Below are 16,420 nucleotides of genomic sequence, written 5' to 3'. Positions count from 1 at the left end.
TAGCTATTCAGGGGAAATTGGTTGGTCACATGCGAGAAGCAGATTTATCAGATATCAGTGTAGGTGGAAATAAGCAGCATTCTCTAACACCATGAACCATGTTTGCTTTGTAGAGTTACCAATATTTTTCACTGCCAAAAAGTAAAAAGGTCTGCTCTATATTTAGATCCATGCTCTAAATTTAAGTGGCAGCAATCTCACTCAAGGTGTGCAGGCAGGGAAAAAGTTCCACTCAATCAGAGAACGTATAAGAACCTCAACAGTTTCAGAATTTAATGAAGTAATAAATGGAAGAAGTGGGAGAACTCATACTTTCATCCCACTGCCATACCTCACAAGTCGTTTTCCTTTTCAATATCAGCTTGGTTTTCATCCACACATACATACAGTGAAAGGGAAGAGGGTACTTTTGCACCAGCACATACAGACATAAAAAAAAAAACCAGACTTGCTAAAACCAAAGGAGGAAAGGGATGTTTCTGAAAAATCATATCCCAAATCCTTAAAAATGTACAAAATATTTTTTCATAAGCCACTGTTTGCACTGATTAGAATATATAAATATGTACAAGCTAACTCAGAATACCTTTTGTTTCTTTGCTTCCCCCTAGTGGAAGAGAAAAGGTTCAGAGTCCAGATCCATTCAATAATAATTATAATAATAATAACAACAACAAACAAGAAAGCAAGTGTGGATTATCTGGAGTCCCTGTCCTTGTAGGCAGATGAGAGGTCCCGAATGTCAGGAGCAGTCAGAGGGGTGGTCCTTCGAGGAGAGCCAGGTCGTGTGCTTGAAGAAGGTATGAGTGGAGGTGGTGCACCCAGCATGTTCAGTGGGGCTGCTTTACTCAAGATACCATTATGATGTATCATGGAAGGACTGATGCGAGAGTATAGAGGTCCACTAAGCCCAGCTGTTAGTAGGCTGTGGTGTGAGGCAAGATGGGCTTCTAAGCCAGTGGGGTGCACCGAGTAGAGACGGGCCCTTTCATAATCTTCTCGCAGGATGTGGGCACGCTCTTCCATAATGCCTGCCCTTTCAGGCTCCCGTTCGTAGAAGCGAGGACTTGCCAAACGTTGCAGAGGATCTGCACGGAGGGCCAGCTCCCGGCTCAGGAGCTCTCTACGCTCCAGCTCCACACTGCGATAGGGCTCTCGCCATGTTTCTAGAGCATAAGAGGCATGCGAGAAGCGATCTGCTACCCCCACAGAGTGGCCCAGAAATGGTGTCATGCTCCGGGGGCGCTCAAACACACTCAAGGAATGCACTCCTGCTGGTGGCATATGCAGTGGCAGGTGCATGGCAGTCTGACTATGTCCTACACCTGCATTCAGAGCACCACTGGCTCTTGATGGCTGGGCTATTTCAAAGCCAGTAAGCACCACATCATGATCATCCTTTTTTTCCTCTTTCACCTTTACCTCATGCTTCTTCCCACTTAACTCTGGTGTCATCTGCCGTTTATGGTCCCCACTGCTTCTACTGCTGGGGCGGACACCCTCTCCAATGGGTGCACAGATATAGGGTGAGAGTTCTCTGGTGGCAACTTTGCTGCCATCTCTACCAAGCATCAGGTTCTCCTCATTCATACAGTGCACGGCAGCTGAAGATACTTCCCGTAGCTTCTGATCTTTCAGCACCTCAGGGTGCTCCCGGCTGCGACTACGGTTCCGTACTTTCTCCCGCAAATCACTGTTCCCACTCCCACAACTCCACTGCTGCTCCTCTTCTACTGAAGCCTGGCCATTGCTATGTCCCATGGGAAGCTTCTGATTGGGCATGACAGGAGAACTGCGGATTGTTTGCCTGGCAAATAGAATGTCCCTAGAAGGAAGAGAGAGGGGTATGCTGTGTCAAATCAATAAATTTCATCCTTGGTTCATTCACTCCAGCAAGAAAACAAACACAGTGAGCAAAAGAAGAATGTCACCTGTCCTTCTCATCTTTAACAACCAAGGTCTCCTGTTTCTCCAACTCTTGTGGGTCATGCTCTGCTTCTCCAGTAGTTTTGGACCAGACTTGCATTGGGGCAGTGGGGAAGGATGGTGGGGTATGATGCAGACGATTCCAGGGGTCATGAGAGTTAGAAAAACTCTGCGCTCCAGAGCTGTCCTTCTGACCAAATATGGTGTTTGCACCTAAGGGACATTTAAGGAAAATAAATTAAATTTGCAGTACCATCAGAAAATAAATAGTTGCTACAAAGATAGTGCAATACTGTTACCCTCATATTCCCTCCAATTTTGGCTTCTATTTGTTACTTAAATAGTACAAGATAAAATACTAGCTTTCTCTCTCAGATTCCTAATATTCTCATTCCTTACTCACCACCTTATTGAGAATAGGTACACATACTAAGCAGTTTATAGGTACTCACTGAAGGTGGGATTCCCCAATCCTCCAAATGCTCCATTGGTAAGAGCACCTAACGGCGTGAACCCAGCTGTCCTTCCATATGGATCTGAGAAATAAAACAAAAAAACCCATACTTAAACATATGCACATAAACAATAGCAGTAAAGTTTTCATTGCTATATCCCTGTATGCAGTTCTCACACCTACCAGATATTAATGCTTTAAAAGAGTGAACACAGCATAAAAACATGCTACGCTAAGTCAGAAGTCTATCAAGTAGGGTATTGTGTCTCCAACAGTGGCTAGTCCATGTTGCAAATTATATGGCAGATCCCCCCAAATAGATCTATTTCCCAGAGTTAATTTCCAGGGATGAATAATTGCTCTCCCAAATCAACCTAATCATTTTTAATGACTCTCTCTTCAGGAATTTATCCAGTTCCTTTTTGAATCCTGCTATGTTGGTCACTTTGACCACATCCTCTGGCAACATTTTCCATAACTTAATTTTATACTGTGTAAAACAAACCACCCTTTCTCCATTTTGTTTTCAAACTGCTGACAATTAGTTTCATGGAATGTCCTCTTCTTTTTTTGGTTTTACAGGTTAAAATAACTCTTCCACCCCACTCAATTGTATCAACTTTTATCATATCTGGTCCTAGTCTTTTCACAAGCAGAAAAGCTTTAACTTCTTTAGCCTCTCTTCATAAGGGAGATTTCCCATCCCTTTTATCATTTATGTTGTCCTTTTCTGTACCTTTTCTAGGTGAAATGTATATCTTTTTTGAGATGGGGCAATCATAACTGCATACAATACTCAAGGTGGGTTTGCACTAGAGATTTACACAAAGGCCTAACACTCTCAGTTTTATTCTCTATCCCTTTTTGGATAATCCGTAGCATTCTTTGCTTATTTAGCAGCTGCAGCACACTGGGCTGAAAATTTCCATATACATACGGTTACCAGATGCCAGGATTTAACCTTACATATCCTCTTTTTAGAGGACTGTCTGGGTGTCTGGACAGATTTTTAAAATGCAGCAGTTTGTCCGGGTTTTCAAATTCGGGGCTGCGTCTGGAGGGCTTCTGAGCATGCATGGATGTGATACGATGACATACATGCGACATCAACAGACCTATTGCTGACATACCCATACTCGCCAAACTCCAAGAAACTCATGTAAGCAAACAATTTGCAAAATATATTGAACAATACTCCTACTTGCATCCCTTCCAATTCAGATTCCAACCGTAGCACAGTACAGAACTCCTTCTAACCCTGACCACAAAAATCAAACAGTTATTAAGCATAGGCTGAGAAGCAGTTCTTCTCCAATTTGACATCACTGCTGACTTTGATTCAGTAGATCACCACCTCCTCCTAACAAAGTTCACTGAAATAGGAGCGACAGATACCGCTCTAAATTGGTTTAAAGCTTTTCTCATAAAAAGAGAATACCTCATCAAGAAAGATGACACCTTCTCCAAAAACCGGAAGGCCTTCTGTGGAGTACCCCCAGGCTCTCCACTCTCCTCTATATTTAATCTATTTATGAGCTCACTAGGCAATATTACATTCAATAATGAGTGCATACTGTCATACGCAGATGACATCTTTCTTCTCATCCCAACAATCTGATACAGCCCCAAAAAATCTCAGATAGAATACAAACATGAGCAACAAACGAACTAAAACTAAATGCATCAAAAACCAAAATTCTTTGTTTTTATACCCTACAAAAGACAGCTCCAACAAACATCACTCTCCAAACAGGTAACACCCTTGCAGTAGACAAATTCTCCAAAGTTCTAGCTTGTATTTTGGACTCCATGCTATCAATAGAGCCGCAAATCTCCAATCTTTGGAGGAAAACCTTCTTCACTATGAAACAATTGAGACTCATCAGACCATACTTCCATCAACAACACTTTGCCTTGCTCGTTCAGATGCTGATCCTGTCTGAACTAGATTACTGCAACTCCATCTATACGAGTATCAACATCACCCTTATCCACAAACTGCAACACATACAAAACACAGCAATAAGACTCATATTCAAACTGAAAAAATATGACTCATTCTCTAACTACCTCAAACAACTTCATTGGCTACCCCATCTCATCTCAAATAAAATTCAAAACATCCTGCATTATGCACCACATAATCAATGGAAGCTCTGCTGCACCACTAATTTACCTCCTTGGCATGGTCCACTTCATGCAGAAATATTAAAAAAAACAACCAAATTATAAATATTCATATTCTCTGGTGTGAAAGCTTGGAATGACTCCCAAGAACCATCAGATCTGAATCTAATTACACCACATTTCTTTTTGACTCCACAAACTACCAGCAACGAAGCCCAACTTCCATCAACTCCAAACTCATCATCCTATTACCACCATGGAACCAAGTACTCAGTTAATTACTAGTTAATGACTATAACAGACTATCTACCTCATCATAGCTTCCTCACCTCCTCCCTTCCCATATCATACCCTCCCCCCACAGGCATTCCCCCACAGACAACAATTATAGCTCATTCAACGAAAGACTATGTCCTCTCTGATGCAGACACTGTATACACGGTGAAGATGTGAGATCTTCAAAAGTGGGCTTTGTCTTTCTGGGAGCCCCTGGAATCCCTCATTTCCCAGCATGCCAGCTGATGGAGATCCAAGACAAAAATCGGCACTGGTATCAAACTATAATGTAAACATACTCCACTGCTCACAAAGTCAATTCACATACGTTCCTCAGATTGCCACACCATTTTGCAGTGTGGTAGCCTATCCTCACCGGAACCTTATATTATGTGATGATTTTGTGTTAATTCTTATTCTTAAATAGTTTTATCAGTTTTTAAGACTTTATCAATTTTATCAATTTTTTAAAACTTATACTTATAAAGTGCTACTGTGCAAATTGAATAACTTATCTTATGAACCGGGTCTGCATCATTCCCCACCGACGCGTTTCAAAAATTTCTTCAGGGTCGGGGACATAGATGACTACAAAATGAAAATGTTATACACAATTAGCAAACCGGATGAAAACTAAGAAAAATATCAATACAAATAAAATATATTTACCAGACGTAGCCGGGATTAAAGCATAACGCTGATCCTGCTTGGTATATCCGGTGTTTTAAAATGGCCACGGCGTTCTCAGTGGAGATTTTAAAGGGACCTCCCCCTACCATGTGACCCTTTTATATCCAATGCAGACTGGTTGACGTCGGCGATCTAACACGCTGTAATGTTTTTTCATCGGGAAGAGTATAAGCACATTTTTCTATTGTAAAACAAGGATCGGTGGGTTTGCCAGTATTAAGGTCTTCATTGGATATAAAAGGGTCACATGGTAGGGGGAGGTCCCTTTAAAATCTCCACTGAGAACGCCGTGGCCATTTTAAAACACCGGATATACCAAGCAGGATCAGCGTTATGCTTTAATCCCGGCTACGTCTGGTAAATATATTTTGTTTGTATTGATATTTTTCTTAGTTTTCATCCGGTTTGCTAATTGCATATAACATTTTCATTTTGTAGTCATCTATGTCCCCGACCCTGAAGAAATTTTTGAAACGCGTCGGTGGGGAATGATGCAGACCCGGTTCATAAGATAAGTTATTCAATTTGCACAGTAGCACTTTATAAGTATAAGTTTTAAAAAATTGATAAAATTGATAGTCTTAAAAACTGATAAAACTATTTAAGAATAAGAATTAACACAAAATCATCACATAATATAAGGTTCTGGTGAGGATAGGCTACCACACTGCAAAATGGTGTGGCAATCTGAGGAACGTATGTGAATTGACTTTGTGAGCAGTGGAGTACGTTTACATTATAGCTGATGGAGATCAGCATACCAGTACCAATAAGCTGGAGCCTCACTGGAAGTCTAGCATTTTAAGATGTTCTTATGGCCAATAGGCTTAATTTATGACACAATTGTCTCTGCTCACATACCATATGGCTATAAGCCCCAGGGAGATCCAACACTAATTGTTCCTTTGTACCCAGAATATCAAGCTCTAAGACATTCCTCATATACTGCAGTATCTCCATCCAATATAGTTGAATTTTACAGCAGCACTAAAACATGTGCCCCCATGTTCCTTCTGCCTACCCACATTTAAGGCGCGAAGCACTCCCCTACAATGATATAACTGCGTCTGTGAAAAGTAAACCAGAAACAGCACTCTATAAAAACATTCCCGAAGGGAAGCACTTGGGTGTTAATGCAGGGATGCTTTTTATCTGAGCAAGCATATCCCAGTGTGAGAAGGGAGTTCTTTAAACCATATATACTTGAATATATGTTGATCCGAATATAAGTCGAGACTTCCATTTCCCCCCAAAAGGAGGAAAAAATAAAAAAAAATAAAAAAATAAATGGTTTACTCGAATATAAGTCGGGGGCTTAATATTCAAATGCCCTGCCAGGAATTGCACCCAGCGCCCCCTCCCTCCCATCAGGCTCTGCACCCAGCTCCCTCCTCTGCCAGGCACTGCAACACAGCCCCCTTCTCTCCCTCCCTCCCAGGCTCTCTACCCTGTCCCCTCTCCCTGCCCTGTCCATCGTACCTCCTCTGCCCCTGGAATCCCTGGTGGTCCAGAGGTGTAGCGGGCAGGAGTGAACTTTCTCCGCTCCTGCCCCACTGCTAACCCGGTTGGTCACTGCTGCAAGTTCTGGCTTCAACCGCTGAGCAGTACCAAGTGGGAGCGTGCTTTGGCGCTGCTGGTTGGCGCTGAGCGGCTTTCTGAATGGTTTCCATGAATTCACAGGAGCCATTCAGCGCTGAAAAGCAGCTTTAAAGTGCACAACGGATGAAGCCGGAACTCGTGGCAGCGACTGACCGGGTTAGCAGCAGGGCAGGAGTGCGGAAAGCTTGCTCCTGCCCGCTAACCTCTGGACCACCAGGGATTCCAGCGGCAGAGAAGGTAAGATGGACAAGGCAGGGAGGAGGGACAGTGTGCAGAGCCTGGTAGCCCGGTGGAGACCTGCAATAAGTATGAGGGGGGGGGATGTGCTGGACGCTGGCCTGAATATAAACCAGGACCCCCATTTTTGGGCCAATTTTTTGGCCCCAAAATCTCGGTTTATATTTTAGTATATACAGTAATACTTTTTGTAATACTCTGGTGTCAATTGTTGCAGATGCATGCAGTAACAGCAAGGGGGGGGGGAGAGAACTGACAGGCTGCCTGAGGAAGAAGGGAAAGGGCTCTGCAAAGGAACATTCTTTGCATCTGCTTGAGAACACATTTTCTCAGCGACTGCAGAACACAGACTCTGCCAGAATAGACAGTAGCAAACTGAAGGACATGAAACCATCTATGGGTAAAAGTAAATAAGGTTAGGGTCGTCCAAAGGAGGGGAAGAGCAAGAGTAGTGAAGTAAACAGAGGCGGGGGGGAAAGGGAGTACAGTAATAATTGATAGTCTCTTGAAACTACAATGGGAGCTTAAGGCAGCCATTTCCTATGAGTGATCTGCATGGGGCAGAAGCATGGGTAGATTGCTCCTGCCCTGAAAACCCCCTAGACCACCAGGTAAGGCTTAAGGGCATACAGGGCTTAAAATAGCCGGGGGAAGCGGGGCTTAGGAGCAGAACCGATCCAAATATTATTTGCGTCTTTTTTATATTCGCGGGCCGGCTCTGCCCCTAACCCCCGTTGATATGGAGGGAGAAGTGTAGTGGCAAAATCAACCATATCTAATGTGACCATACGTCCTGTTTTGAATGGGACCGTCCCTTTTTCAGATCCCCTGTCCTGCTGTCCCCACACACAGCTTCAGGATGCCGAAAAGTCCCATTTCAGAGAAGGTGTCCCAAAGCTGTGTGTGGGGATAACGGGATAGGCGACTGCAGAGCATGGGCGCTCTCCCTTCTTCCCCGCCCGCCGCAACAACTGCAGGAAAGGCATGTCCAGGCGCCAGCCCAGAAGCCTTCTCCCCAATATCAATTCTGACGTCATAGAGGAAGTTCTGGGCTAGCCAATCGCTTCCTGGCTGGTCCAGAACTTCTTCTCCCACGTCAGAATTGATATCGGGGAGAAGGCTTCTGGGCCGGTGTCTGGACATGCCTTTCCTGCGGTTGTTGTGGCAGGCAGGAAGCAGCAGCGGGCGGCAGCGAACCGGGTGAGGGGAGCAGAAGAATCAGAAGTAGGCTTCGGAGGGAGGGAGGCAGACAGGCAGGCTGGCTTCGGCGTGGCAAGGAGGGAGAGAGGTAGGCTGGCTGGCTTTGGGGGAGGGGGTGGGACAAAGGCTGGAAGGCAGTGAGGGGGGACATAGGAAGGAGGGAGGGAGGGAGGAGAGAAAGAGGCAGAGAAAGGGGGGTGGGTTTGTAAGCAGAAGACTAGAAAAGAAAGGCCTGGACCAAAGGGGAAAGACAGCAGGCAGATGCAGGACTATGGGAGGTTCAGACAGAGGGGGAGAGACACTAAGGAAGAACAGAGAGATCAAGATCAAACCAGAGGGAAACCTGGAACAAAGGAGAACTGACACTGGATTGTGAACAAAATGTTGAGAGAGAGAGAGAGAGAGAGAGAGAAAGAATAGTCAGAAGCAAGTGCAACCAGAGACTCATGAAATCACGACAACAAAGGTAGGAAAAATGATTTTTTCAATTTAGTGATCAAAATGTGTCAGTTTTGAGCATTTATATCTGCTGTCTATATTTTGCATTACATTTGTCTATTTTTCTATAGTTACTGAGATGACATTGCATATTTTAAAGTCATCTGCCTTGACATCTTTGAAAAGAACCCAAAACTCGTAAATGATAATTAACGTTTTCTCTACGTACAGTGTGCTTTGTGTTTTTTAAAAAAAAATTTTATGGTTACCATTATGAATTAATAAGATATTGTGTGTACATGAAAAATGAATGGAAGAAATTGGGGGCAGGACTGAAAATTAATAGATGTCTCGTTTTGATGAAAAAAATAAATGGTCACGTTAACCATTTGCCAAGCCTCTGTCAATACATGCTCCAATGTCATTAACCCCTCCTTCTCCCAATTCACAAAAGCTATATGCTCATTCCCTGGTGTGTGGTGTAGTAGTTAAAGCTACAGCCTCAGCACCCTGTTCAAACCCACGCTGCTCTTTGTGACCCTGGGCAAGTCACTTAATCCCCCCATTGCCCCAGGTACATTAGATAGAGTGTGAGCACAGACAAGGAAAAATACATAGGTACCTGAATAAATTCATGTCAACCGTTCTGAGCTCTCTTGGGAGAACGGTATAGAAAATTGAATAAAGAAAATAAATAAAAGAAAAATAAATTCTCAATGGTATCTGATCTGTTACATTTGGGTCACCCACACTGTAAGACAAGACAGACAACACTCTTAATCGACTTAGTTATGGAGGATCAAAAACCGCTCTTAAAGAACAAAATGCCTCCCAAATATCTACCCTGCTGGGTGCCCAGCCACCATTCAAGGATAATACCACTTTAGCCCAAACCTGCTTACTCCAAAGTGCATAGACACCAATGCAAGCAATAATATTAGTATGAGTAAAGTAGTCCCATAAAAAAATAAAACCTCTCAGTAAATTAGTGAACACCATCCCCAAGCAGCAGACCAACCTTCCCACACCTCCCTCCCTTATCCCCCCACCTACTGCCCTTTCCTGTACAATTATTCCTTTCATTGAAGTAGCATTCCAGTGACACACATGCACATGAGCAAACAGGAGATCACTTTGTGAACTAGAAGGCCCGTCGCCTCCAATTGAAAAAAACCTTGAGCCTCAGAACAAGGGCATGTCTCTGTTAAAGTTTAAAAGTGTACAAACAACCTTTGAAATAGTAATGTGAGTAACATCTGAAGCAAAAGGCTTGCTAAGCCAAAGGCCCAGCAACTGCTACACCATCTCAATGCAAACCTAAGAACCAATGTGCAATCTGAAAATTGCAATTCATGTTGTACGCCTCATAATGACTCAAAGGCTTTCCACCTGCCATCCCAAAAAAATCTTTAGGACTGCTGTATAGAGAAACAAAAATCAAATTTTGCACTCATATAAAACATTAAAGAGAGATGTAAAATGTCTGCACTTCTCCAAAAAAGCTGATTAAAAATGTCTGCGCCTCTCCAAAAAAGCTGATGAAAAATCTCCTTAATATTTTAATGAGTCTTTTCTGCTTGTATAGAGTCTTTCTGCTTGTATGAGTATAATTATGAATTCTCACAATTACCAGTGGAGGATGAAGTTCCCCAGCTCCAATGCTGCTCATCCACATTGGCACTAATGATACTGCCAGGTACCCCTGCGAACATGTCAAAAGTGACTGTGGCTCTGGGAGAGAAGGTAAAGCAGTCAGGTGGTATTCTCGTCCTTCCTCCCTGTCGAGGGTAAAGGCCAGGACAAAGAAGCTTGCATCCTGGAGATGAATGCGTGGCTACGTGAATGGTGTCATCGAGAGCGTTTTGGCTTCCTTAGCCATGGAATGATTTTCCAAGGGCTGCTAAGCAGGGATGGTGTGCATCTATCAAAGAAGTGTCTTTGCTGGCAGGCTGGCTAATCTACTGAAGAGGGCTTTAAACTAGAAGTGATGGGGCAGGGTGATCAAAGCTCCCGATGAGTATAAGCACTCAGGTAAGTAAATCACTGAATACATCTACACGGATGAGAAAAGGGGGCTGTGTCTGGAAAGCAGTATATACTAATGCTTGAAGTATGAGAAACAAGATTCTGGATCTAGAAGCTATGATGGAAGGAGTTGAACATAGTGGCGATCACAGAGACGTGGTTCATGGAGATCCATGACTAGGATGTAGTTATATCGGGCTATAATCTGTTCAGGAAAGACAGGGTAGGAAGAAAAGGAGGAGGAGTAGCGTTATATGTTAAAGATCATATTAAATCCACACAATTGCAGGATCTGCAGGGCAAGGAAGAGGCACTGTGGATCAATTTGGAAAGAAGGAATGGTGTGATAAAAAAAGCCTCCTTCACAGATGGAAGAAGTAGATAGAGATTTAATAGTAGATATTCAGAATATTTTTTTTTTTTTTAAAAGGGGAAGTCTTGTTAATAGGTGATTTTAACATGCCGGATGTTGATTTGGGTATCTCTATTGTGGGTTTTTTGAAATAGGGAGATCCTGGATTCTCTACAAGGAGAACTGTTCCAGCGGTTGGTAATGGAACCCATGCGGGATGGGGTCATACTGGACTTAGTGCTTACAAACGGGGAAAATGTTTCTGATGTTTCAGTGGGTGATCATCTGGGATCCAGTGATCACTGCATGGTATGGTTTAATATTAAGATGGGTAGAGAGAGGGCTTATTCAAAAGTAAAGGTTCTAGACTTTAGAAAAAAACTTTGTTCAGATGGGAGTTTACGTCAAGGAATTGTTGTCTGGGTGGGAACATCTGGAAAGAGTGGAAATGGCTGGGTGGGAACATCTGGATAGAGTGGAAACATCTGGAAAGAGTGGAAATGGCTGAAAGAGTGGAAATATGGTGAGCAAAACTGAAAGGAGCGATTGTAAGGGCGACAAACTTTTTGTGAGGCAAGTAAGTAAAATTAAGAGGAAAAGAAAGCCGCTTTGATTCTCAAAAGTAGTAGCTGAGAAGGTAAGGAATAAGAGGTTAGCTTTCAGAAACTACAAAAGATCACAGAAAGAAGAAGACAGGCAAAAATATCTGGAAAAGTTAACAGAGATTGGTCGTGTAGTCAGGAAAGCAAAGATGCAAATAGAAGAAAAAATAGCTGACACGGTAAAAAGGGTGCCAAGACATTTTTTAGATATATTAGAGATAGGAAAAGGTGCAAAAGTGGCATTGTGAGACTCAAAGGTGAAGGGGAGGAATATGTAGAAGCTGATAAAGAAAAGGCCGAATTGCTTAACAAATATTTCTGTTCTGTGTTCACAGCTGAAGCGCTGGGAGTGGGACCACAGAAGACAAACGTGAATAGGAATGGAGGAGTAATAGACCCTGATCAATTTTCAGATGGTTGTATTCGTGAGGAGCTAGCTAAAATAAAGGTAGACAAAGTGACGGGTCCGGATGGTGTATATCAGAGGGTACTGAAGAACGTAGGGAAGTTCTAGTAGCTCTGCTGACTGACCTTTTCAATGAGTCTCTAGTTGGGAGTGGTACCGGAAGACTGGAGAAGGGCGGATGTGATCCCTCTCCACAAAAGTGGAAGGAAGAAGTAGGGAATTACAGGCCAGTAAGTCTGACTTCTGTGGTAAGCAAATTAATGGAAACGCTTTTAAAACAGAGAATGGTCAAGTTTCTGGAATCCTGTGGATTACAGGACTGAAGGCAACATGGATTCACTAGAGATAGGTCCTCTCAGACAAATCTGATCAATTTCTTTGACTGGGTGACCAGAGAATTGGATAGAGGATATGCGCTAGATGTGGTGTATTTAGATTTTAGCAAAGCCTTTGACAGTGTTCCACACAGACGTCTAATAAATAAACTGAGTGCCCTTGGGATGGGTCCCAAAGTGATCTGCTGGGTCAAGAACTGGTTGAGTGGAAGGTGACAGAGGGTAGTGATCAATGGAGATCGCTCTGAGGAAAGGGATATAACCAGTGGTATGCCTCAAGGTTCTATTCTACTCTTTAAAACAAGATCTATATTTGTTAAAGCAGAAAACCAATAAAGACTTAATAACTGTTAAACAAAACCAAGACCAACTAGTTAAAGATAATTTAATTATGAGGAGGAAATTGGAAGCTCTGGAGAACAATATTCGGGCTAATAACTTGCGGATTATAAACTTTCCTAAGATTCGGTCCCGGGAAAAATGGCAGAAGCTCTGATAAAAGAAAACATCGATGAACATTTCGAAAGGAACGAACTACTGATAACCAGTCAACATGGTTTCTGCAAGGGTAGATCGTGCCTAACGAACTTACTGCACTTCTTCGAGGGAGTTAACAAACAAATGGACAGAGGAGACCCCATAGACATCATATATCTAGATTTCCAAAAAGCCTTTGACAAGGTGCCCCATGAACGTCTACTCCAGAAGCTGAAGAACCATGGGGTGGAAGGAGATGTACATAGATGGATCAGAAACTGGTTGGAAGGTAGAAAGCAAAGGGTAGGAGTGAAAGGCCACTACTCTGACTGGAGGAGGGTCACGAGTGGTGTACCGCAGGGCTCGGTGCTCGGGCCACTGCTATTTAATATATTCATAAATGATCTAGAAACAGGGACAAAGTGTGAGATAATAAAATTTGCAGACGACACCAAACTTTTTAGTGGTGCTCGGACTATAGAAGACTGCGAAGAATTGCAAAGGGACTTGAACAAGCTAGGGGAATGGGCGACGAGGTGGCAGATGAAGTTCAACGTTGAGAAATGTAAAGTATTACATATGGGAAGCAGAAACTTGAGGTACAACTATACGATGGGAGGGATATTATTGAAGGAGAGTATACAGGAAAGGGACTTGGGGGTAATGGTGGACACAACAATGAAGCCGATGGCACAGTGTGTAGCGGCCGCTAAGAAAGCGAATAGAATGCTTGGTATAATCAAGAAGGGTATTGCGACCAGAACGAAAGAAGTTATTCTGCCGTTGTATCGGGCGATGGTGCGCCCGCATCTGGAGTACTGCGTCCAATTTTGGTCACCATACCTTAAGAAGGATATGGCGTTACTCGAGAGGGTCCAGAGGAGAGCGACACGTCTGATAAAAGGTATGGAAAACCTTTCATACGCTGAGAGATTGGAGAAATTGGGTCTCTTTTCTCTGGAGAAGAGGAGACTTAGAGGGGATTTGATAGAAACTTACAAGATCATAAAGGGCATAGAGAAAGTAGAGAGAGACAGATTCTTCAAACTTTCAAAAAATAAAAGAACAAGAAGGCACTCGGAAAAGATAGAAGGGGACAGATTCAAAACGAATGCTAGGAAGTTCTTCTTTACCCAATGTGTGGTGGACACCTGGAATGCGCTTCCAGAGGACGTGATAGGGCAGAGTACAGTAATGGGGTTTAAGAAAGGATTAGACAATTACCTACTGGAAAAGGGGATAGAGGGGTATAGATAGAGGATTACTGCACAGGTACTGGACCTGTTGGGCCGCCGCGAGAGCGGACTGCTGGGCACGATGGACCTCTGGTCTGACCCAGCAGAGGCACTGCTTATGTTCTTATGTTCTATCAATTTCCCCTCGAGATATGATAAAACGATATTTTATGGAGATTCTTAAGATACCTGAAAATTCTGTACCTCCCTTTACAAGGACTTATTACCTTCCTGTTAAATCTCAAACTCTTCAAAAAGAAAAAGTTGAGAAACCTCAGAAACATCCATTGGATATTTCCGCTATATTGGAACAATCGGACAGAGAAGTGGCTACACCAGCCACTTTCTTGCTAACCGTGGCTTTGGCTCCAGATAAGGACTGGTTCCTAAATTTTTACTTCAAGAATAGATCCAAGGATTTCCTGGGTCTCCATTTTCAAATTTTCCAGATGTCTCTAGAGAGACTCAGAAAAGAAGGAGAGAATTCCTAAATCTGAAACCTGGAGTGACTCAAATTGGGTTTTTTTTCTTTTTAAGATATTCATATAAATGTGTCGTTAGATATCGTTCTTTGAAATATGTATTTGTAGATCCATCTCATTTGATAAGATTTATCTCAATGAAACGCCTTGAGAATGAAGTAACAACTGCGCCTATTGATAATTACTTCTCTGTTCAGTAGTAGTTAATGTACTTCTTTATAATTGTTTGAATTTAATTAAGCTACTCTTTAAATCTTGGACCTAATCTAATTTAAAGGACTGGTGTATGATCAAGGGAAGCTGATTTTTTCTTTTCCTTTAATAATTTGAGTGAATTACTTTTCAGAATTGAAAGTTAACTTAAATTACAAGTGTCTTGATCGTACTTTTCCGTACAAGATGTTTATGCTTGGAAAAATTTCATAAATTTGTATAAATAAATAATTGTTTTTAAAAAAAATGTGCTTTCAATGACACTGGAAGAGATTGTTGTCTGAATTCACCAGGAAATGGTGTCTTTGAAGGATGATCTGCCTCAGATTGACTCTTTGGGTAGGACAAAGAGATGGTCTGATAGACGAAATTCATTAGTCACTTCCAAGTTAACACAAGAGAGCTCTGCAGATATACAGCAGCTTTAAAGCCTTGTCTTTCTTCTTAAAACCCGGTTGAAAGGCTGGTAGCTCGATTTCCTAGTTGATGTGAAATGCTGAAACAACCTTTGGCAAAAAGGAAGGTACTGTACACAAGGTCACTCCTGTTTCCAAGATCCTCAGAAACGGTTCCCTGCATGACAAATCTTGCAATTCTGAGACTCTTCTTGCCGAGGAAATTGCAACTAGGAACACTGCTTTGATCAAAAGATCCATGAAAGAAGCTTCCTCCAAAGGTTCATACTAGGCCCTCCGAAGACCCTCTAACAAGAAGTTGAGATTCCAGGAAGGGAAGGGATCTTGGATCGGCAGACTAAGCCTCATGGTTCATTTGAAGAATGATATCTATTTGCCTGCACTGCTTCCATTGTATGCATATTGATCTCATGCATATTCATTTGGGAAATCCTGAAAACTTGGCCTGGCGAGGGCCGAAGTTTTGCAGGCCTGCTCTAGAAGATCCAGATTACTTCATTCTTATGACATGGCTTTTGAGCATGCTGGGCTAGCAAAGAAAGGCTATTCAAAAGTGGTCATTACCATCCTCCTGAAGGCCAAGAAACCATCCACTCTTTTGGTATATGTCAAGGTGTGGGATACTTTTCAGAGTTGGTGCAATAAGGAGAATCTGGAGCCCAACAAAGCTCCAGTATTGTTAGTACTGGCCTTAAGGATTAGTAGTGACATCCCTTATGTTGTAGATGGCAGGCCTGGCTTGCTATAGAAGCTGAGAAAAGTGAGTCCTCCCTGGCACCCAGACATGATTAATGTCTGGTTGCCAGGGAGGACTCACTTTTCTCAGCTTCTATAGCATACAATGGAAGCAGTGCAGGCAAATAGATCTCATGCAAATTCACTGGGGAAATCCTGAAAACCCGACTGGATTCGGCTCTCGAGGACCGGAGT

The 16,420-nt window shown here is 42.7% G+C and overlaps 1 protein-coding gene across 3 annotated transcripts in view; it reads right to left on the bottom strand.

The window, feature by feature from the left end:
- Nucleotides 1-638: 638 nt before the first annotated feature.
- The window catches only part of FBRS (fibrosin), a 391,643-nt gene continuing 375,861 nt past the window's right edge, over nt 639-16,420 (bottom strand). For all 3 annotated transcript variants that reach the window (XM_033944951.1, XM_033944952.1, XM_033944950.1), the window contains 3 exons: nt 2,379-2,462; nt 1,932-2,139; nt 639-1,825 (listed from right to left, as the gene is read on the bottom strand). In XM_033944951.1, coding sequence (XP_033800842.1) covers nt 697-1,825; nt 1,932-2,139; nt 2,379-2,462 — 1,421 coding nt within the window. In that variant the 3' untranslated portion in view covers nt 639-696. The remainder of the gene's footprint in view (nt 1,826-1,931; nt 2,140-2,378; nt 2,463-16,420) is intronic.

The sequence above is a fragment of the Geotrypetes seraphini genome, chromosome 5 (genome assembly GCF_902459505.1).
Source record: "Geotrypetes seraphini chromosome 5, aGeoSer1.1, whole genome shotgun sequence".
Taxonomy (NCBI): domain Eukaryota; kingdom Metazoa; phylum Chordata; class Amphibia; order Gymnophiona; family Dermophiidae; genus Geotrypetes; species Geotrypetes seraphini.
This window is presented reverse-complemented; position numbering and strand designations above follow the sequence as displayed.